This window comes from Microcaecilia unicolor, chromosome 6 (assembly GCF_901765095.1).
Source record: "Microcaecilia unicolor chromosome 6, aMicUni1.1, whole genome shotgun sequence".
Classification (NCBI taxonomy): Eukaryota; Metazoa; Chordata; class Amphibia; order Gymnophiona; family Siphonopidae; genus Microcaecilia; species Microcaecilia unicolor.
In genome coordinates this window covers 150,189,113-150,213,267 of record NC_044036.1, presented here as the reverse complement: position 1 = coordinate 150,213,267, position 24,155 = coordinate 150,189,113, and the positions used below count along the sequence as shown (strand labels likewise).

The 24,155-nt window shown below is 42.2% G+C and overlaps 1 protein-coding gene across 26 annotated transcripts in view; it reads right to left on the bottom strand.

Annotated features, from left to right (window-relative positions):
- MAGI1 (membrane associated guanylate kinase, WW and PDZ domain containing 1) overlaps nt 1–24,155 on the bottom strand; it is a 526,393-nt gene that overhangs the window by 100,564 nt on the left and 401,674 nt on the right. For all 26 annotated transcript variants that reach the window (XM_030205202.1, XM_030205208.1, XM_030205204.1 and 23 more), the window contains 3 exons: nt 17,505–17,596; nt 15,129–15,218; nt 8,290–8,472 (listed from right to left, as the gene is read on the bottom strand). In XM_030205202.1, coding sequence (XP_030061062.1) covers nt 8,290–8,472; nt 15,129–15,218; nt 17,505–17,596 — 365 coding nt within the window. The remainder of the gene's footprint in view (nt 1–8,289; nt 8,473–15,128; nt 15,219–17,504; nt 17,597–24,155) is intronic.

Genomic DNA, 24,155 nt, shown 5'->3' with positions numbered 1-24,155 from the left:
TAATAGTACTTTTTCATATTGAGGAGAGTTAATCCCCCCCCCAAACCAAGTTTTTAATTTTATTTGCGGTTTCTTCCCAGCTCATAAAAACTGTGAGATAGTGTGATGTAGTTCCACAAAAAATACATTTTTCATGGTACAGACAAATAATAATCTTGGAGCTACAATAATTCTAACATTCAGAGACTTAGCAAGACATTTCCAGGAAGTCATACCAGATTTTATCTTGACAAGCATATTGGGAAAATGAACATTATAAAGTAATGAACTATGGGCTGGAAGGGTGATACTTCATTTCTCTAGGTTGCCAGATGAATGGTAGCATGGGTTTCAACTACTGCAGCTGAGAATAAGATATTAATTGGCATTATTTCACATTTTGTTATATTTAACATATAACCAGATACCTTGCTGTACTCCTTACAGGCTAACATAAAGGTAGATAGAGAGTGTTTCACATCTGTACGCATCAATAATGCATCATCTGCATCAAGCACAAACCTTTGGTGTGTGGCCCCGATGTTAATACCCTAGATGTCTTCTGTTTGATCATCTGAGCAAAGGGATCCAGAGTAATAGTAAACAGCAAAGGTGATAATGGACACCCTTGTCTGGTCCCATGTCTAAGGGTGAATTTCTCCGTCAGTATGCCATTGATCCTAATCCTTGTGGAGGGATCAATATATATGGCCTGTATGATCCGCAAGAAATTAGGGCCACAGTTCAATTGCTCCAATACTAAATTTAGAAACTGTCATTCCACTCAGTCGAACACTTTTTCCATGCCAAGCCCCTTTCCAATTGTTTCAGATCGCCACCCAATCTCCGCTAAGATTCCGCAGAACCATTCCTTCTAAACAGGATTCCTTTGTGTTTATCCCACTACTACTACTACTATTACTACTTATCATTTCTATAGCGCTACTAGATATATGCAGCACTGTTCAGTGGACATGAAGAGACAGTCCCTGCTCAACAGAGATTACAATCTAATTAGGACAAACAGGACAAATAAGGGATAAGGGAATTACTAAGGTGGGAATTATAAAACAAGGGTACCGAACAAGTGTGTAAGGGTTAGGAGTTAAAAGCAGCATCAAAAAGGTGGGTTTTTAGCCTAGATTTGAAGATGGCCAGAATCAGCTTTGGGGTTATTCCTGTGGCCCAGCCATTAGAATGCATGGGAACATAATGAGCTCTCTCAATGGTAAAATCTTTTGGGGAGGACCCAGCCGGAAATAACTCACGAAGAAATTGGTCTACGAAATCTGCCATATTGTTAGTGTTTCCTTTCTTAGACACTACAATTATTCAAATATTTGATCTCTGGCTTCTGATTTCCAGATCATCTAGCTTTTGCAGTAAATTGGCTATTGTAGTGTCATTCAAATCATGCAGATCTGCGTCCCTCCTCAAAGTCCATAGTCTGCTACTGAGATAAGCATAGGAGATAAGAAGCCCTGAGATCGGTAGCAAGGAATCTTGCTATTCTTTGGGATCCAGGCATTATCTATGGGCTTCTTAGAATTTAGCATTCGATAATTCCGTTAGCACATGCTAAACTTTAATAAAAGGTTCCCTCCCATGGCAGGTAACTCATTATCATGCTGGTTTCACAAACTCTCAGAATGTCATTTACTGAAAGTGTGCCAACACCATTATGTTTATGTTTATTTCATCTTTAATGAGTCACTTGTTTAAACATATAAATCAAAGTAATGTACAAAAATACATAATACCATTATGGGGCCCATCACATAAAATGGTCTGTTTTGCAAATAATACATATTTACGACATTAGTGTACTTAATGTGAGGACTGCATAGAAATTTGAAAAGGCTGCAAACTACAACCTTCCTACGTACCTAGATCCATAATGGCAGAGGTGAAAAAAGTAGAAGGAAATTTCTGCAACTCTTAATATTAATAAAATAAAAACCAGACTACGTGTATTCAGAAATTTTAACCACCAAATGCATTATCTAAGGTTTGCTCTGCAAACATTTCCACTAAGTAGTAATAAAATGGCAATAACTGCAGTCACAAGGATAATTATATCTTGCAATTAAAGTTTTAAAGTATTCTTTCACAGTTAAAAAGATATGATTTAAGCAGGTTTGGCAGTTAAGAAGCTGTTGTATGCCACAGGATACCAGGCTAAAAGGACCAAGGGTCTGACTGTGTATGGCTATTCTTCTGTTCTTCAAGGATATGCTTAATGCAAAATATTTTAAAAGAAGGTAACACTGATTCATTGAAAAGGAAGCTAGAGTTATTGCCAATTCACATACCAAGACAGATGCAAGATGATAAAACTCTAGTAAGGTCAATCCCATTGATGTCCACTTAGCAGAAATCCAAGCCAAAATAATTGCAGATTTATGTACAAAGGCAATCTTTCAGAAGTACAAAGGGTTCTCTTATAGATAGCAAGCAATCATGGAGAATATTAAAGGAGGAAAAAGCCTCGAGAAGCTCCTAAACGTGCATTAAACCTGCAGGAGCAGGACTTCATCATCATCGGCAAAAAACCTCCTCTCTCTTAATAGGTGTAATCAAAAAACCAATACAAAGAACCTAGCTTTAGCTGCCGGGTCTTTTCTCTTCTTTCAAACAATCTATTTAAACTGACCATGGTCAACGGTGACCATCGTTTCGAATAACTGCATTAGGATCACGAGCCAGAATAATTTTAATTTCGTTCAAACAAGCCGACGGAGGCTGCATAGGCAATCTTTAACTGGAAGCTTGTCACTTGATGACATCAGTGGGCTGGATTAGGGCCAACTGATGCCCTAAGCACAGCTCAACCAAGGTGACTCTTGGCCCTTCCACTGCTTAACAGACAAGACATTAAGACTCAATAAGTGCTGAGAAATTATCACTATTGTATAAAGCAATCATCATATATGAGCATTAGAAAAAACAATGAAATTCATGTTGGATGATGGGTGTAGAAGACTGCAGTGAAAGCATTAGGGGAAAAAACGCAGTGGTGTCCTACTCCCTTGGTGCCCTAAGCGTGTGCTTATTTTGCTTAATGGCTAACCCAGGGCTAGACGACAGGTAAACTCAAAAAGGATTACATCATTGTGTTTGTTAGTACAGACCACTTCCAAATATCAAACCTCTGCTATAGAATATACAAATTGCTGCCACCAAAATACTGTAGAACTCGATATGTTGCTCATAGGCTTTTTTTTTTTTCATCTAAAAATAAAAAGGAGGAAAAGACCTCAAAAGACCCTTCATGCTCAAGTGAACTTGTCACCCCGACATGTTTTCAGCACACAACAGGCCATTATGTCATCATTGGCTAAAAACCACCTTGAAACTTTTTGCACTATTTTATCTTCAAGCTCAGTGTTCATAAATGTGCATAACAACATGGTTGAACACAATGGTAGAATGGGTTGCATTTTTTTTCTTTTTGTCCCATTGTGGATTCCATAGCACCCGTTGCTGATTGGTGTGACTTCTGATGGCATCCATAAAAAAACTAAGGCACCATTTTGAAAAATGCCTGCTGTGATTTTAACCTGAAAGAGACGACAAGTTTTCATTGTGCTTGATCATCTGTTTCTAGGATTGCTTATAGGAGCTTTTTTAATAGCTATTAATGTTTGTTTTTCGGAGTGCCTTTGCCTTCTCCCTTGACAAAGCCGGTGTACGAAATGGGTCCCCGTTCTGAAGTAGGATCCGACAAAAGAAGTTGAGTTGGATCACACGAATAAAGCTAAGTCGCTCTAATTATTTTTGTTAGAGGATTTCACCACATTATTATGCACATTTATGAACACTTGAGTTTGAAGATAAAAAAAAAGTGCGAAAAGTTTTAGGGAAGTTTTTGGCCAATAGTTTTAGGGAAGTTTTTGGCCAATGATGACATAATGGCCCGTTGTGTGCTGAAAACATGTCAGTGCCAGGTTCACTTGAACACCGAGGGTCTTTGGAGGTCTTTTTCTCCTTTTTATTTTTAGAAGGAAAAAAAAGCCATGAGCAACATATATTGAGTTCTACAGTATTCTGTTAATACAGACAACATGGGGGGCCCTTTAACTAAGCTGCGTTAGGTGCTCATGCATGTCTAATGTAGCTTAAAATGGCGTACTATGGGACATGCTCAGGAGTCCTGTGGTAACTGCCAAATCTGTACACAATAACTGTGCACTTAAAAATATTGTTTTTTGAGAGGTTGTGTCAAAGGGATGGAGAGTGGGAATTCCTGTAGGGATAGTGCGTGGGTCCTTACCGTCTACAGAATGGGTGGCGGTAAGTGCTCAATGCGGTAATTTTTTTTTTAATGGTCACGAACTAATGACAACATTAGCACATGGCTATTAATACAAAAAATACAAAAAGGCCATTTTCACAGCTATTGTAAAAAGTGGCCCTTAGTGCGCAGGAAAATCCCGTGTAAAAAGGTGCGCAAAGGCCGCATTTACTGCGGCTTAGTAAAAGTGTCCCGTAATTATTTCTGGTGACAACACATGAAAAATTCAATTTTGCAATTAAAGCCATCAAACATATAAATGGCGAGTGACCGTACTCACCCGCAAATGCGCAGTAGAGACTTCCCTCTCTGTCCCGCCCCCGCGTCAATATGTGATGATGGGGGCGGGACAGAGAGGGAAACTGTGCGAAGGGGAGGGAGGGAACCGCCGGCGTCGCTACCGCTCCCCCCCCCCCGAGGTCGCCACTACCGCTCCCCCCACCCGGTCGCCGCCACCACCCCCTCTCCACCTGGCCCGAGCACTCTCTTCGGTATTGAACTTACATCGCCGACACATAGCAGGCAGATCAGCTGAGCTCCCGTCAGCCTTACTTCTCTGCCTGTGCTCCGCCCTCGCCGACGTTACGTCACACAAGGGCGGGACACAGGCAGAGAAGGAAGGCCGACGGGAGCTCTGCTGATCTGCGTGCTACGTTTCGGCAACGTAAGTTCAATAGCGAAGCGAGGGCCCGGGCCGGGTGGAGGGGTGGCGGTGGCGACTCTGGGGGGGGGGGGGACCGGTAGTGGCGACCTGGGGGGGGCCTGCAGCGGCGAGGGGAGGGGGCCTTGGAAAAACCCCATACTAGCCCGTTTTAATGGGCTCAACGGCTAGTACTATATATTCTAGACTACTTCTATGTTGTTTGTTAAATAACAACTTGCTCATTTCTCGGCTCTCTTCCTCCCTCTGTTGGAATTATTCTTGTTCAACCTATTTTATTTTCCTTACATTTTATTACGTTGAATATAAGAGTCACATTTTCTATTGCTGCTGTTTTAAACTCCTCATTTTCTAGAAGTCACATGTAAGAAGTCACATGTTCATGTTATATTCTGACACATGATATCAAAGTGCTACTGGAACACAGTTCTCATGGTAAAACCATAACATGACACATACTTCACTTAAATGTATAAAGATAAGAAATAATAAATACAATCAACATTAAAAAAAATTGTCAGAACCTGATTTCTCCTAAATTATATGTACACAAGGTGGAACACAATAGGCTAATGACTTAGGACCCCTTTTGCTAATGGACATTAAGCACTAAACATGCGGTTAGTGCACGGTAACAGGCTACTTGGCAAACATGTGTAGTCGTATGTCTGTTACTGAGAGTTAAACTACACGTCACTGGATTTACCAGACATTTTCTCTGAGGTGGCATGGTGTGTGTGTGGGGTGGGGGTGGAAGCATTAGCCACCTAGTGCGTTGTACTTAGCATGCTACCTGGCTCAAAAAGAGTCAACGTGAGAGCACTTCACCCCAGATTCTATATAGGTTGTCAAAATTTGGGTGCAGATCCCAGATGCACACAAAAACTAATTAGTCAAGTTGATGCTAATTATTGGAGTGAATTGGCACTAATTAGGACTTATACACAGATCTGCCTATGCACTATTCTATAATACTGGGTGCCTAAATTCCATAGCATGCAACTCAAAAGGGGACGTGGCCACAGGAAGGGCACAGACAGGCCAGCGGCATTCCTATTTGGATTTCTGTGTCCAACTGTCATCAGTTGGCCACCAAGATTCACACCAGCTTTTTGCAGGCATGAGTCCTCACGCTCAAAGCTGCCTAGCATCATTCTATTCCTTGTGGTTAACAGCACCAGTCTCTCCAATACTGTCATTATCAGAGACAGGCTGCTGGGCCTGATGGACCATTGGTCTGACCCAATGTGATGAGTCTTATGTTTTTATTCAATTTCTTCGTTAATCTGTTTATGGCTGATCTGCTTGGAGATTCCTTATACTTACATTTTGCTTGAACTCAAAATGTATTTGAATGTCACTATCTGTTCAATATTACCATTTCACTAGAAACAAATGTGGCCAGTGTATACTGCTTTGCTCTCTGCTGCTCTACTGCTTAAAGAAGTTACTGTTTGGAGAAGGCAGTATCCAGATAAATAACAGGACTCACAGATGAAGTGATACCAAAAACCATATGGAAACACACTTCAGAGCTTTGGAACATAAGGACAAAGCCGAGCGGACTTCCACGGTCTATGTCCCAGAAACAACAAAGAAAGACCATGATCAAGTATATAATCTCACGTTTATTGTTGATTTAATCTAGAATTGAGAATGAATGCGACTGTTGGGCAGACTGGATAGACCATTCAGGTCTTTACCTGCCATCACTTACTATGTTACTCTCAGGCTCATTTTCGAAAGAGAAGGACATCAATCTTTCCACATAAATCGGAACATGGACGTCCATCTCCCAGAGACGTCCAAATCGGTATAATCAAAACCTGATTTTGGACATCTCCAACTGAAGTCCGTCACAAGGATGTCCAAATTTCAAGGGGGCGTCGGAGGCGTGAAGGCGGGACTTGGGCATGCCTAGCACTTGAACGTCTTTGACCTATAATCGAAAAAAGCAAGGGCGCCCATGATGAACACGTGGACGTTTTCACCCTGACGTGTTTTTTTTACGAATAAGGCACAAAAAGTTGCCCGAAATGATCATATGACCACCGGAGGGAATCGGGGATGACCTCCCGTTACTCCCCCAGTGGTCACTAACCCCCTTCCACCCTCAAAAAACATCTTTAAAAATATTTTGTTCCAGCCTCAGATGTCATACTCAAGTCCATGAGAGCGCATGTAGGTCCCAAGAGCAGTTTTAGTGGGTATTGCAGTGCATTTCAGACAGGCGGATCCAGGCCCATACTCCCCATACCTGTTACATTTGTGGAGGAAACAGCGAGCTCTCCAAAACCCACCACAAACCCACTGTACCCACATATAGGTGCCCCCCTTCACCAGTAAGGGCTAAGGTAGTGGTGTACAGTTGGGGGTAGTGGGTTTTGGGGGTCTCAGCACACAAGGTAAGGGAGCTATGTTCCTGTGAGCATTTTATGAAGTCCACTGCAGTGCCCCTAAGGTGCCCTGGCATGTTAGGGGGACCAATGCACTAGAAATGCTGGCTCCTCCCATGTCCAAATGGCTTGTATTTGGACGTCTTTAGTTTCAAAAATCGCCGAAAGTCAAAGACGTCCAAATTTAAGGACATCCATGGATTTGGACGTCTTTGACAGTATTTTCAAAACAAAAGATGGACGCCCATCTTTTTTCGAAAATATGGTTTTACCTGCCCCCGGATTTGGACGTTTTACGTCCAAATTGCAACTTGGACGTTTCTTTCGAAAATGCCCCTCCACATAACATCTCTATATATAAAAGGCACCACCAACGTTCTAAATGAAGCCTCCAGCCGGAAGTGTGAAGGGGGAGAGATATCCGGTTTCCCCATGAGTGTCTGCCCCGCCCTCGCTCTCTCTGTAACACAAACAGTGGAGGAAAACACAGCAAAGCACGAAATCAAATCGCTCTCTCTGTAACAGTGAAGGACTCAGAGGGGGGAGGGGAGAGAGGGCAGAAGCCCTCACTATCTCTCTAACAGCACAGCAGGAAACTTAACACTGAAGGACTCGACTCCAAGGGGGGAGGGGACAGAGAGCAGAGGAGACACACAGCACAGGGGAAGGGAGAGAGGGCAGAGGGCAGGGACACACACACTCCCACATGCACACAGAAGAAAACCTTGCTAGCCCCCGTTTCATTTGCATCAGAAACGGGGCTTTTTTACTAGTATTAAATAATTAAAAGATGCAATCTTTGTGTATGTCTGTGTGTGTGTGTGTGCGCGCGAGTGCAAGTATGTACCTACATCTATCTCTATACCTTTTCTATACCTGGATTTAGATATATACAAGAGAGAAAGATAGATAGAGAAAGTGAAAAGGGTGTTACTCTAGAAACAAAGCCTTTGCCATACCTGTTTCCATTTTGCCATCTAGTGCTGCAGGGCCATCGAGCACCAAACTTTTTATCTGAAGGAATTCATCTGGCTCGTCCCCTCCAACAACAGTGAAGCCAAAACCTCTGCTGCTTTTCCTCAGTTTTGTATGAATGAACTTTCCTTTTAATTCTGATGGGTTTCTTGTAAAGAATGGTTTTCCTAATTAAAAAAAAAAAAAAAGTGTAAATATTTACTAGGTATCTTCCACACATTAAAACTAGGAGTACTTTAGTCTTTGGAAATATCTAGAAAAGCATATAGGCCAAGGGGGTAATTTTCAAACAATGTACCTTAGTGTGAAGTGTGTATGGTTTTTAAGGAGAAAACCACCTTTTTAAAAATGGACTCTGGAAAAAGTTCATGCACAAATTTCAAACCTGCTATTTTGTCCATGTATAATGTGTCCATATTTTCAGTGTCAAGAAGAAGGGGGTGTTAGGTGCAAAGTGAAGGTGTGAGTAGGGGGATTTGATCTGGGGCTCCTTTTACTAAGAGGCAGTAAGCCCAATGCGGGCTTACCACTCACTATACAGTAAGTACCGTCGGGCTACTGCAGCAGCCTGGCGGTACTTTCCACCCCTAGCACACCGTCATTTCTGGTGCTACAAAAATTTATTTTTGTACCACCAGAGTGTACCCGGCAGTAATGGGGTAGTGCTGCACGCTCAGCAAGTGTTTTACTTGCTGCCCAACCATTTCCTGTTGGAAAGTGAGACTTCCCTGTTACCAGCTACGGTAAAAGGGGGCCCCGGCATACATGTAAAACGCACCAGCGCCAACCCCCCCAATTTGCTGCAGCTTGGTAAAAGGGGCCCCTAGGGAGGGTGTCTAGGACAGCCAGCACTGAGATGGGGTGTCCAAGGTACATCCAGGAGGAGTTCAAAGGAACAGTATCCCAGGTTCACTCTCCTCCACAGGCAGATACAGTTTTTAGCCTGGGGCATTGGTAAGAGGTCTGCACAGCACACACGGTGCTTACCCCCAAGGTAGTGCCGCCACGCTGCCTCTGATCCCATCATTCAGTTCCTGATGTGGCCTGTTAGAAGACATACTTAAGTCAGGGGCGTAGCTACGTGGGGCCACGGGGGCATGGGCCCCCACAGATTACACCCTGGCCACCTCTACATTTGACCCCCCCCCCGCCGCCACCGCCCTGCCGCCACATCAGGTACCTTGTTTGCTGGCGGAGGTCCCCAATCCCTGCCAGCCGAAGAGTCTTCTTCAGCGCCGGTCGACTACGGCGCCTTTGTGGTGTGATCATCTGTTTCTGACGCTTTACAGGCGCTGAAGACTCTTCAGCTGGCGGGGATCCCCACCAGCAAACAAGGTACCTGATGCAGCGGCGGGGCAGGGGGCAGGCGGGTGGTGGTTGCGGTCCAAAGCGGCGGGGGGGGGGGGGGGGGGGGGGGGGGGTCGGCGGCTAAACAGTGCCCTCCCACCTTGGGCTCTGGCCCCCCTCCCGCCTAAGTCTGGCTACGCCCCTGGCTTAAGTGCTTTATCTCCTCCTGCCATGGGGCCAAATCTTGAAGTCTGAGCTGTGACATCTCACGGGTCTTACTGCGACACTTGGCCCCATGGCAGTAGGAGATAAAAGCGCTTAAGCATGTGCTGCCAAGCCAAATCAGGAACTGAATGACAGGACTGGAAGCTGCTGGAGGTAATGAGAGTCAGTGCTGTGCTGACATTCCAGTGCACTATCACCAACTGGTGTTGTTGTGGCACTGCATTTCAGCTTTAATAGTGCAGACCTCCCTGTGGTGGGAAGTTTCCTCACTCATTCAATGATGGCTAAGCTACTGATTTTGAGAAAAGTGGCACCTAGGAACAAGATCACAGGAAGCTCAATTACAGAAGAAAAATAGGCTCCTTGCAAAACAATTTTATCAGTATAAAAATATCATCCAGGGAGTCATAAAGGCAGTACTGGCTCGACTTCTCAAAATATCAAGTTGGCAGATTCTTGGCTCAATTGATTCCTCTTTTGGTCTTTTTTTCAAGTTCTTTTTTAACTTAATATTTTTCCTAATAGTTTCAACCTGTCATCTACTCACACCGAGGTTTGTATATCACAGTCAGAGACCAAAACTGTCATGCACCAAGTCATTTCCAGCTATGTGACTGAGATGATCTAACATTCAAAACAGTCCCACATTGTTTTCAATATCTTATTAATAAAATATTTTTATGATTCATTTTTGTTACATCTATTATTGCGTAATATTGAAGAATACTTAACCATAGAGCAAAAGCCATTAACCTCCTCATTTTGGGCTACATTCTATATATGGCGCCTGAAAAATCAGCGCCCAAAAAAATATGCCTAGGCGTATTCTATAAACTACTCCTAAACTTAAGCATGGTTTATAGAATACGCCTAGGGCCCATCTGCGTGACTACATCTAGTTGTGGGAATTTATGACAAGTAAAACTTGGTATAAATGCCGTTGACTAAATTAGGTGTGGAGAGGGGCTATTCTACAACAGCGCGTATAATTTTTAGTAACGCACACAATTCGCCCATTCCACGCCCATGGCCACATCCCCTTTTTGGCAGCACGCATTAGAATTTACATGGACCACTTTATAAAATACGTTTAGCAAATTGTGCGTGATAATTCCCATTAAAGGCAATTAGCGTCAATAATTGCCTGTTAATTGGCAATTATCGGTGCCGTTTGGCAAGTTCAGATAATTAAGTTGCACGTACAATAGAGAATATGACCTGAATTGCACACATAATTCAAGTCACACTATACACAATCTGTGCGTTTGTGTGTTAATTTCAAACTTTGACACAACCACAAAAGTGCAAATAGGCCTCAAGAATGGATGTGGCAAACAGAGGACCCGACACGTTTTTTGATAATTCCATCGCAGCAGAAGCTATTTGTAGGTGATCTTGATAGCTGCACAAAAACAAAAAAAAAAAACAGACTTAATCGGATGGGACATTTCTACCATTGTATTTCTTGGATTTGTTCAATTGCACTGAATGGGCCCATAGGAATATAAGTCTGTTGAATTTCTGACATTGACGAACTGACGCAGGTGTTTCGCTAGAACACAGCTCGTATTGGGTCTTCTATTAAAATTTGCTTGTCACATCCATTCCTGAGGTCTATTCTGCTTTTTTGGTTGTGCTTCATTTTCTGTGCTGCAGATCCCTCTCTCCTGTTTCTTAATTTTGAATTTTATTTATTAGGATTTATTTATCACCTTTTTGAAGGAATTCAGGCAGTGTACAGTAAGAATAGATCAAACATGAGCAATAGGCAATTACAGCAGTAAAAATATTCAAATAACAATACAAAGTACGGCATAGTATACTACTTACAATGTCAACACGATACGTACAGTGTTATTTTAGGAGACTAATTTTGTAACAGGATGCCTTGTGTAAGAGGGAAAGTAGGTACCTATGTAGGCACTATTTTAAAAAGGCACAGAAGCACACCTAGCTTATTCAAGTATGAACATACATTAGCAGATTTTATTTACAAGTGTATTGTGAAGTCCACCCAACCTCCACCCCTATAGACGCCTACCAGCAAAGTATGCATCATCATGTCATTGCGTGCACTTTTATGCTGGCTGGTATTTAATAAGAAAACACATCTGCAGAAAAATGAAGAACAAGTTAAGAGAAAGCAAAACTGCAAGGGTACACGTGAAGCGTCTGTTTACTCTTTCCAAAAATACTAGGACTAGAGGGGATGCAATGAAGCTACAAAGTAGTACATTTAAAATGAATTGGAGAAAATGTTTTTCACTCAATTAAACTCTGGAATTTGTTGCCAGAGAATGTGGTACAGGCAATTAGCTTAGCAGGGTTTAAAAAAAGGTTTGGATGGCTTCCTAAAGGAAAAGTCCATAGACCATTATTAAAATAGACTTAGGGAAAATCCACTATTTCTGGGATAAGCAGCATAAAATGATTTGTACTTTTTTGAGATCTTGCCAGGTATTTGTGCCCTGGATTGGCCACTGTTGGAAACAGGATGCTGGGCTTGATGGACCTTTGGTCTGTCCCAGTACGGCAATACTTATGTATTTATTATTTTTGGCAGGATGGGAGAGTGACAGAGTAAGGGGCTCGTCAGCCTTCTCCAGTGCTTTATTTTAAAAGCAGTATGTGGGAGAACATTCTCCAGGGGAGAGTCAATCCTTCGGTATGTCATTTAAAATATAACCATTGAGGACGATGGATGCTGGAAAGAAAGGAGGAGCTACTAGCTGACTGGCTTCACTTTTTAAATACAACCATGAAAGCCAATGCTGCTAGGGGAGCTACATACAGTGGGGGAAATAAGTATTTGATCCCTTGCTGATTTTGTAAGTTTGCCCACTGACAAAGACATGAGCAGCCCATAATTGAAGGGTAGGTTATTGGTAACAGTGAGAGATAGCACATCACAAATTAAATCCGGAAAATCACATTGTGGAAAGTATATGAATTTATTTGCATTCTGCAGAGGGAAATAAGTATTTGATCCCCCACCAACCAGTAAGAGATCTGGCCCCTACAGACCAGGTAGATGCTCCAAATCAACTCGTTACCTATATGACAGACAGCTGTCGGCAATGGTCACCTGTATGAAAGACACCTGTCCACAGACTCAGTGAATCAGTCAGACTCTAACCTCTACAAAATGGCCAAGAGCAAGGAGCTGTCTAAGGATGTCAGGGACAAGATCATACACCTGCACAAGGCTGGAATGGGCTACAAAACCATCAGTAAGACGCTGGGCGAGAAGGAGACAACTGTTGGTGCCATAGTAAGAAAATGGAAGAAGTACAAAATGACTGTCAATCGACAAAGATCTGGGGCTCCACGCAAAATCTCACCTCGTGGGGTATCCTTGATCATGAGGAAGGTTAGAAATCAGCCTACAACTACAAGGGGGGAACTTGTCAATGATCTCAAGGCAGCTGGGACCACTGTCACCACGAAAACCATTGGTAACACATTACGACATAACGGATTGCAATCCTGCAGTGCCCGCAAGGTCCCCCTGCTCCGGAAGGCACATGTGACGGCCCGTCTGAAGTTTGCCAGTGAACACCTGGATGATGCCGAGAGTGATTGGGAGAAGGTGCTGTGGTCAGATGAGACAAAAATTGAGCTCTTTGGCATGAACTCAACTCGCCGTGTTTGGAGGAAGAGAAATGCTGCCTATGACCCAAAGAACACCGTCCCCACTGTCAAGCATGGAGGTGGAAATGTTATGTTTTGGGGGGGTTTCTCTGCTAAGGGCACAGGACTACTTCACCGCATCAATGGGAGAATGGATGGGGCCATGTACCGTACAATTCTGAGTGACAACCTCCTTCCCTCCGCCAGGGCCTTAAAAATGGGTCGTGGCTGGGTCTTCCAGCACGACAATGACCCAAAACATACAGCCAAGGCAACAAAGGAGTGGCTCAGGAAGAAGCACATTAGGGTCATGGAGTGGCCTAGCCAGTCACCAGACCTTAATCCCATTGAAAACTTATGGAGGGAGCTGAAGCTGCGAGTTGCCAAGCGACAGCCCAGAACTCTTAATGATTTAGAGATGATCTGCAAAGAGGAGTGGACCAAAATTCCTCCTGACATGTGTGCAAACCTCATCATCAACTACAGAAGACGTCTGACCGCTGTGCTTGCCAACAAGGGTTTTGCCACCAAGTATTAGGTCTTGTTTGCCAGAGGGATTAAATACTTATTTCCCTCTGCAGAATGCAAATAAATTCATATACTTTCCACAATGTGATTTTCCAGATTTAATTTGTGATGTGCTATCTCTCACTGTTACCAATAACCTACCCTTCAATTATGGGCTGCTCATGTCTTTGTCAGTGGGCAAACTTACAAAATCAGCAAGGGATCAAATACTTATTTCCCCCACTGTACCTCTTGGCTTTTACATGAATTTGGCAGGAAGGGGGATCTAGATGGTAGTGCTGCATATGAAGTGATTTGTACTACAGATCTGATACCTAGTAAGAGCAGTATTTTAGGGATACTCTAAGCAGGACCTACATTCAGCTGCTCTATTTAGGCAGCTAGCACTAAAAATCAGAAACACCTAACTCCTGAAACTGACCCCCAACCTGCCCCATCCACTTTTTAGGTACCTAAAATAGAACACATTTTCACTACGTACTTACATTTATCTAAATTACTTATAGACTTGCTCGTCATCCAGGAAGACATCCAGAGTAATTAACTACAAACTTCAGAACAATTCAAATTGAAAAAATAAAACCCCAATATAATAAAATAAATTTAACACAGATCTTCAAACCTCCCCTCTTAACTTTAGGCATGCAAACCCAATTATTTTTCCGAGAGGTCAATTTAGCTTTCCAGCTCCCAAGGTTAGGCCCAAGGTTTGAAATCTTCCCTCTTGGTGAAAAAGTTAGTAAATACAACAGACAGAATCAAAAGCTTACAAGACTTTCAGTAGCCTCACCATCCACTTCAGATGAAGGGTAAGAGAATATAGTTCTAATAGCCTATGGATTTTATTATTTAGGAGCATATCTATACAGGCTATCGTTAAAACGTGTTATTTCACCACTAACTTGTCCCATTTTATACAATGAGACCTAGTTACTAATAACCTGGCTTAACAGTAGACCAAGTTGATAATGCCCCCCCCCCCCCCCCCCCCCCCCCCGCTACTAATGTCTGGCGATAACGGAAAAATAACACATCTTAACAGTAGGCCACACTGATAACGTTCCCCCTTAAAGTCAAACTATCCTACTGAAGGAATCTTAACAAAACGAATAACTATATTCAATGTTTACAACTGAACTTTATTAGACATTACCATGAGCTGGAGCTTCTCGAAGTGGTTCTGGGTTATTAGGAGGATGTTTAATAGGTGGAGGAGCAACAGTTGGATGTTCATCTGGCCATTCTAGAGGAATGGTAAAGAAACTGTTTAAATATGCTGTTGACAATGCCTAAATGGTTCAATAGCTCTTCCTTTACAAACTAATCTGAAGAATGTGATGTCAAAAAGGATAGACAAGCTGATCTCTACTAACAGAAAATAAATGTGTGTTCCTTCAATTGCTATATCTCTTGGAAAAAAAAATATGATCATTCAAATCAGGCCTCGACTCAAATCACATCCAGCTTAAGATGACCCACAAAACAACTGTTCACAGCAAGACCCGTTTAGTGAAATTTTGAGCATAAATTTAAGCACTCAGCTCTAGTAAATTTCCAAAGAGGTTATTTTAAGACACCTACTTTCAAAGTTAAGAGTATAACCCTTTGAATACTGACTTCCATGTTGCTAACAAAACCAAACTGTTAGGTATACTTTGGCATTGGTCTAACCTAATATGTTTCTGATTAGCTATCAAGCACTGATCTTTTCATACTGTTATACTGCCTTCCTCAAAACAAGGTCAACCAAATCAATTTGAATCATGCAGTAAGTACATTAGCCCACAATACAAAACGTAAACAACAATACAGCAATAATACATAGCAAATGAAAGGAAGCACAGTCCTCAAAAACTAGTCAAAATGTATTGAGCCCAACACACTGGTTTTACCTACAACTTGTTTCTTGATGTCTATCTCTAGCGTACTTGAACAAACTATGTGGGAAGAGTTCTCAGTGGCTACAGGTATTTTCCCCCAATATTTAAATTCTGTGGTTGTCATTGCTTTGAAAACAAGCAGCTGCAGCATTAAAGGTTATATATTGATACTGATGCTAAATATCAGGGTATAAGTTGACCGCTGGACTTGTCTAGATATGGCTAATATTCAGCACCGATACTCATAAGTATCTGGGTAAGTTAGTATGCCTAATTGATAATGCCACTGAAAATCAGTAGGTGGCCCCAGTGCGTGGTACTTATCCAGGTATGAGCTTTTGGGTCCAATGAGTTTATAAGTAAATCCATGCATGAAGAGTAATCAATATAGTGGAGTGGAGGGAAGTCCTAGTGGTTACAGCATCGGTCTTGACATCCAGATGTGGTCAGCTCAAATCCCCACTGCTGCTCCGTGTGATCTTGGGCAAGTCACTTAACTCTCCATTGCTTCAGGTACAAACTTATTGTGAGTCCTCCAGGGATAGAGAAATACCCAGTGTACCTGAATGTAACTCACCTCGAGCTACTACTGAAAAGGTGTGAGCCAAATCCAAATAAATATGACTCCGTTGTTTTTATCTCACTGCACCACACGCCTGGAATAGACTTCCCAAGCCTGTACATCTAGCCCTGTCTTTGGCAGTTTTCAAATCCAGTCTAAAAGCCCACCTCTTTACCGCTGCTTTTGACTCCTAACCATTACTCACTTCATTTGTACCCTCTTATCCCCACCTCTTTAATTCCCTTACCCCTTAGTTGTTCTGTCTGTTTACTTGTCATACTTAGATTGTGAGCTCTTTGAGCAGGGACTGTCTTTTTCATGTATAGTGTACAGTGCTGTGTATGCCTTGTAGTACTATAGAAGTGATAAGTAGTAGTAGTAGTAGTAGTAATTTACTTGACACTGATCCTACAACATGGCCTTAGCCACTTGCAACTCGACTGAAGACATATACAACAGAGAAAATTTTACAAAGAGAAAATAAAATTCCTTTCCAAACGATTCATACTCTAAAAATCAAAAATGCTGTGCTCAGAAGTGAAAAATCATTAAATGCTAAGATGAGGTTTTCCAACGCAAACCTCAGCATCAAGACTATCCTTCATTGTGGGACACAAGAATACTTAGAAAGCACTCGTTCTAGAGCGATGAAAATAATGCATACTTCTCAGAATCCAAGTATACAAGGACGCAAGGGGAACAAATTTAGGGCATCTTTTACTAAGGCGCGCTTATGTTTTTAGTGCATGCTAAAATTGGGCGTGCGTTAAACGTTAGAGACACCCATAGGAATGCATTGGCATCTCTAACATTTAGCGCGAACTAAAAACGTGAATATGCCTTAGTAAAAGGGGGGTCTCAGATTCTAAAATTCACTTCAATGTGTACACAAACAAGAAAAACAAGAACAGTAAAATGTCCAATAAGCCAACATATTTTATAAAAAGACAGTGAAAAAAAGGCTTGGCTCATACCAGCACTTTTGCCATAAATATTCAGCTAATTCTTGCTGCCAGATTATTTTTTATTATTAATCAAGCTTAAAAAAAACAAATGTAATAAATAAAATCAATCAGTTGGGTCTAACCTTCTGCTTGCTGTGGCTGCTGATGGTCAAGTTGTTTCTTTCGTTTGGCTTCCAGAACTGGATTTTCATACTGTGTCTTCCTGTTTATGTGACTAGAAGAGAAAAAGGTAGCAATAAATTAGGAAATCCTTTGACATCTTTGGGAAAAACCTAACTGTAAGGAATGGGGAAAGTAATAAAGTCATTTCTCTGAGTAAAACAAGCATGGCTTAGTAAAGAGGGCCCCTTTTGTAACAGTCTTATCATTGGGTTTTCACAAATTTCCTTGACGTATTATTACTGGAAAATCATATGCGATTTAAGAAAACTAAAAAAAAAAAAAAAAAAAAAAAAAAGTCAAAAATACAAACATAATACGGAGGAAAAGCCTGTGGCTAAAATACCTCCATATGATATCCAACCAACCAGAACCAGTGCCTGCTGTAGTAGTTAGCAACCCTGTCTTTTTATTTTGTATTGATTATTAGTTTGCTACCTTCTTGTTTAGAGTTTCTGATAGGAATTTATTTACTTGCCCATCCTCAATGTGAGTAAATCTGTGCCACTGTTCTACAATGTGGGGAAAATGTACGTGCATTGGCAGAAACATTTCTGGAGGTGTCTCTTCCCAAAAGAAAAAGTAGCTGCAGATAAAGCAGGTGCTTTTTCCCAGGGCAATTATAATCAAAGAAAAAGTATATACTCGGTTTTGCTTTAATGATATAAAACCTATGTGAAAAAGGTGTTTGTATGGGTTGCAACTATGTGGGCAGTTTAATTAATCCAAGGCCAGGCAAAAACCCCACTGTGCATCTCTATACTGTCAATCTAGGAAATTAGATTGGTCAGACCTTTTGATGCATATGATTGTGAATCTCCTAATTTCCTAGATTGGTATTAATTTGGTTAAGGAGATTACCTCGTGTATATGTTTATAGTTTTGCATCTATATAGTGTAACATTCTACTTCATGACTAGAGAGATCAAGTGAACTGCAATGGTCAGAAGCACTAGATAGAACGATTTAGATCCCAAAACGGTTAACAACTCTTACAGTAAGCATTTTATATCTAGAGTCAAGTTTCAGTTGATTGCTATGCACACATGATGTCTGAACCAAAATGGCACATGGACCTGCAATAAATACCATGACCTCGAAGTTACCCACATGGGAAAGACATTTATGGGGCAATTCCATAATGTGCCATCTCAATATAGGTACTAAGATGGGTTGTGCTTAGTGCCAATTCCACGTAAACCATGACAGAATACTAGTGTCAGTGTGCCAAAATTTTGGAGTGCCCACTTATGCCAGGTCAATGAACGGTTTAAGCTGGCATGCCTGAGTGTACCATACAATGCGTGCAACCAATAGTATTCTATAAAATGGTTATGCCATTGGTTATGATATTGGGCTAACAATGCAGTATCGCAAGTCGGAAACACATCCTGTGTGGCATGCCCTCACACGCTCCCGGCCTACTCCTGACCCATCCAATTGCATTGCAGCATCAAGGGAAGGCAATGGATGTGTCCTGTGTGGCAACACCAGCTGCATATAGCTAGCTACAGAGCTAGGCAAATAAAATGCATTTCTATAAAGAGTTAAAATCCCCTTCATCAGGTCAGAACAGAATCAGAAGAAGCCGGCAATACAGGAAATTGAAGTGAATCATGAAAACTATTCCAGAGATAGTCTGAAGTTTGAAAGAAAAAGAAATCAGGATTAATTAAGTCTGCAGTTGAATATCATAGGCGCATTATAACCTGTTAAGAAAGATTATAACTAACAAGTTAGAAAAGTGTACACTTACAGCATGACAGAATAGTGCATTTCCCTGTGTGCTTGTGGGAATGTATGATGTGAGAGTGTGTGTGGGGAATGTGTGTGTGTGGGGGGGGGGGGGGGGGGGGGAGGGTGGCTTGTCTGGAATTCTGGGGCATCAGAGGGTGAGAGAGTGTGTGTTGGGGGGGGGGGGGGGTGTAATTCTCTATTCCTTCCTTTTCCCATGTTCTTAACCCTTTGGCCTTCTTCCAGTCTATCATTTTTCCCTCCTTGGACTCGCCCTGTTCTCCCTTTGCACTTTTCCTCCCCCTCTTGCAATTATTCTTCCAAACCCCTCCTCAGCACCCCACCCAGAGCTTATTATATCATCTCTGGCAGGACTCCTTCAGATGTTGTGCCACTTCCTCCTCAACCCCAGATTGCTGCCTCCACATCTTCTGGTGGTGAAGCCCAGGCTTCGTGCTACTGTTCTGCTTCCTCCATGGCCTGAGCTGCCTGCTGTACAGTTTGATGCTGTAGCCTGAGCTCCCCACCACTGTGTCATTTCTTCTACTGTCCAAGCTACCTGCTGTAATTCTCTGCTGGCGAGGCCTGGGCCTCCCGTCATTGTGCCATTTCTTTTATGGTCCAGGCTGCATCCTCCTCCTCCTGGCAGGGCCTAGGCTCCCTTCCAGAAAGGCGTTTCCTCCATGGGCTAGGCTGCCTCCAAGATGACTGCTGCACCACTTCTTCTTGTGGTGGGGGCCAGGGTTCCCACTATTGTGTTCCTTCTTCCAAGCTGGCTCCTGAACTCCTTTGGTGGCAAGACCCAGGCCTCCCTGCCACCCCGTAGCTCATTCATTGATGTCCAATGTCATGTCCAAACTGATGTGTACATACGGACAGAGACAGACTGTCCCTCCTCAATAGGTGCTTATGCTTTTGTGTGGAATGACATCTACAAATTATTTCATACAGTCATTGCTGGTACAGGGCTTGGCTCTCCAGGATCCCAGAGAGAATTCACTGTCATTTAAATAATAAAATTATTCCATTTAAAGGTGTGGTACATTTACGTTACGATGTATTGTACATAACTGTAGGGTTATTTCAAATTGCCATCATAGGTCCAATTCAAGAACCCTAGCTCATTGGGTCCCTCAAGGCTCTTCCCTTTCACATTATTGTTTAATATATACATGTGGCCCTTACTAATATCAGATGTTTCACTTAACATATCACCTTTTGACAATGATATTCAGAGTTTAATTACCTTGAAAAATAATGAGTAGTCTATGGTTATAACACAGGCATTTGCATTTGTGCATTCTCTTCATATTCAAACATTGCAATAAAAACACAAATTAGCAAAAACCAGTCACAGCTTTATTGAATACTAGTAAGAAATGCCCGTTTCGGGGAAAAATGAAACGGGCGCTAGCAGGGTAATTGCCCCTCCCCCCCCACCATCCTCCCTCCCTCCCGAGTTCCAAACCCCCCCTCCGTGGCTCCCTTCCGAGTTCCAGACCAAACCGGATATCTCGGGTGCCTCAAGTTTCCGGCTTGAGGCTTCAATGGAACGTTGGAGGTGCCTTTTATATATATAGATAATGAAAAATACAATAAAACATATTTTGCTACATACCAACTTTTGGATCAGTGTGGATTACAAAATATAAAAAGAAAGGCCAACCCCAGGAAATAACATTATTCAAAACAAACTTTAAATTCACATAACCCCTATTAAAAAAAAACAAAAAAATATGACCTACAACATATTTACTTTCCAAACTACAACTATAAGAACTCGTAATATTCAAGACATTAGTTAGCTGGTAAAAAACTAACAATGAGCTTTTAATAATTTAACTCTCCCAGTTCGGATCTGTGGTGACAAGAACCCGACTCGTTCCCCCTCCCTTTGGTCCATGATAGTACTGCACATGAACCATTCCTTACACCATACATTAGCACCCCCTCCACACACATTAACCCTTCAGTACTGAAAAATTCCCCCATAGTCCAATGCCCCATAGCTGTAATAACCACCTACCCCACAAACCTTTCCTCTCTCCACTATTCCGCTATCTACACCTAAATTCTCATCCTATTAACCCACAGGGCGGGTGGGCAGGTGATGCCCTCGTTCTTTCAGACTCCAGATCCTTAATTCTTTCCCGCCCAAACTTGTCCCTAACTCTTAACCACTCTTCTCACTGATTGGAGCTAGTAACATAGAGGGGCATAATCGAACGTCGCCGGCCAAATAGATCGCCGGCAATCTATGTTGGCAGCGGCGCTACAGCTGGCCGGAACCATATTATCGAAAAAGATGGCCGGCCATCTCTTTTTTTTTGATAATACGGTTTAGCCCGGCCAAATGCCATGGAGTTGGCCGGGTTTGTTTTTCAGCGATAATGGAAAGTTATGTCAGCCATCTCAAACCCCGGCCAAATTCAAGGCATTTGGCCGCGGGAGGACCCAGCATTTTTAGTGCACTGGTCCCCCTGACATGCCAGGACACCAACCAGCCACCGTAGGGGTCACTGCGCTGGACTTCAGAAAAGCTCCCACGTGCATAGCTCCCTTACTTTGAGAGCTGAGCCACCCAACCCCCCCCCCCCCCCCAAATGTACTGCACCCACTAAAATTGTTCCAGGGACCTGCATACAGCCTCTAGGACTTATTGCTGCGTATAACTTTGGCATACCAGTTCACACCTGAAGACTAATCTCTCTGAAAAATTCCTTTCTTGAAATAAGCACGTTTACTCACAGTTAACTGCAGATCAGAGGTTGTGCCCCACTGGCAAAGAGTCCCCTGGTACTAAGATTAGCAGTAGGTCAGAGCTGGCACAATGGTGTACAATGCCCTCTTTCAGCACCATGCAAGGTAAGAACTACGTTCTCTAACGTGGGTAACACAGGAAAAGGATCTAAAAGTGGCTTACAAAAATGGCCACTACCGCATGGACTACAACAGGAAACAAAACAGGGCACACTCTGACCCAGTTAGCAGGGGGGGGAAAGCACCATGGGAGTAGAGCCCAGTACCCTACACCCACCCAATTTTTGATGAAACTACCAATACATTTTTGCAATCCACCCTTGTCTGATATGATTGGTTTTCTTCATTTTCACACATTTTCTATGTATTTCAATTATGCATGGCTGTCAATTTCACAGCAAACCAATATGGATGTATTTCTGTTATGTTTATGAATTATGGAGAATTTGCATGGTTTTTGACATGTTGCTTTGTTTGTATTTAAGTTACATTTTGATTTTTAATTCATGTATTTTAATTCTGCATTTTAATATATATGCTTGGTTAACAGTGTACTAGTACTATAACCTGGTCTGCTTTCACCCCTTTATCTCCTCCTGCTCCCCTATCACCAATATGTACCCCTCCCTTACCCATTCCTTATTCTAAATGGTGCATGGCTCGGCCATGTTATGATGCCCCCTGGTAGAGCCGTTGGCACTCCCATACCTTGAATTCATGTTCATCACCAATGTCTAGGTAGACATTTAACAATTAGCTACAACTCAGTATTAATAAGACAGATTTTATAGATAGAACCTTTTAAAACACTAATAAAGCTGTACTTTAAAATAGAAGTTGGTAAACTAAGGGGAGTACACCTGTATTCTGTCCTTTATGAGGGTAATTTTACAGGTTGTAAGGCAAACCTATAGAAAATTGATGCTAGTATCTAAACTGAGCTCTTACCGATGCTTTAAAAATTAATGAAGGCTCTGGGTTTTTTGCCATTAGACTATTAATGTATAATGCCTTACATGTGGGTCTTACGAACAAAATGTTGTATATATTACAATTGTTCAAAATGTTGCACCCAGAGTGGAGATGAGGAAAAAGAGGAAGGAGAGTGTAAGGCCTCTATTAAGGCAACTACATTGGTTAACTATTAGAGAAAGATGTGCTTTTAAAATGATGGCATTAATTTTTAAGGTACTGCAATATCAGAAGCCATTACAACTGTACCAATACCTGTTAATCTGGCATATCCCGAGTACAGGCACCACAGTTGTATCTTTAGGTATGGAAAACTAAACAGGCCAAACACATCCATTCTTGGCTCCCTAGCCTCCTGAAGGGAAAGGGGGGTGTGTATCTGGCCATTTTAAAAACTATTTTGGATATATAAATCCTCAAGGGATGTAAGGGTCTGAGGGCATTCTCACTGATTTTTTTTCTTAGCAGTCTGGTGACTCCATGACTACTTAAATAATTACAAGCCCGAGCATGAACAATGGTCTTGATCCACACTGATGAAGTAATCAGCTGGTCGGTCTACAGGGACAGGGTGCTCATCTCCATGGATTGATCTGGTTAGAACAATCATATCCAGATATTCTTCACATAGAAGAGAAACATCTGGCCAGAGAATAGAATGAGATAGACGACCCTGACTGCTGAAGAAGTCCCTTACCAGTTCCAAGAGGAACTTCATCCTGGGGAGCCTTCACCACTGGTCTCACTTGCTCTTTAATAGGTATTTGTAAGAAACGTCTTTGTTGACATGCTGAGACTAACTCATCAAAATATTTCTTCATCATGAAGAACTGCCTATGGCACTACCTAGGCAAAGAATTATCTGCCTCTGGGATGAGAACTTGAGAGAATACTATAAGTGACTTTGATGCCAAGTTAACCATTTGAAATGAGCATTGTTCTTTCTTCCCTGACTGCACAGAACGCTTCTGCACCAAGTATATCATCTCTTCTGCCGAACATATTTTCTTTGACTCAAAGCGTGCTCGCTCATATACCAATCTCTGCAGAATGTGAGCTCTGTGGTGGGTACTAAAGGTGCCAACGCTTTTTGTGCTGAAGGCAGCTGAAGCTTCATTTTATTGTAGATTGCCTTGGGCTTGCAGGAT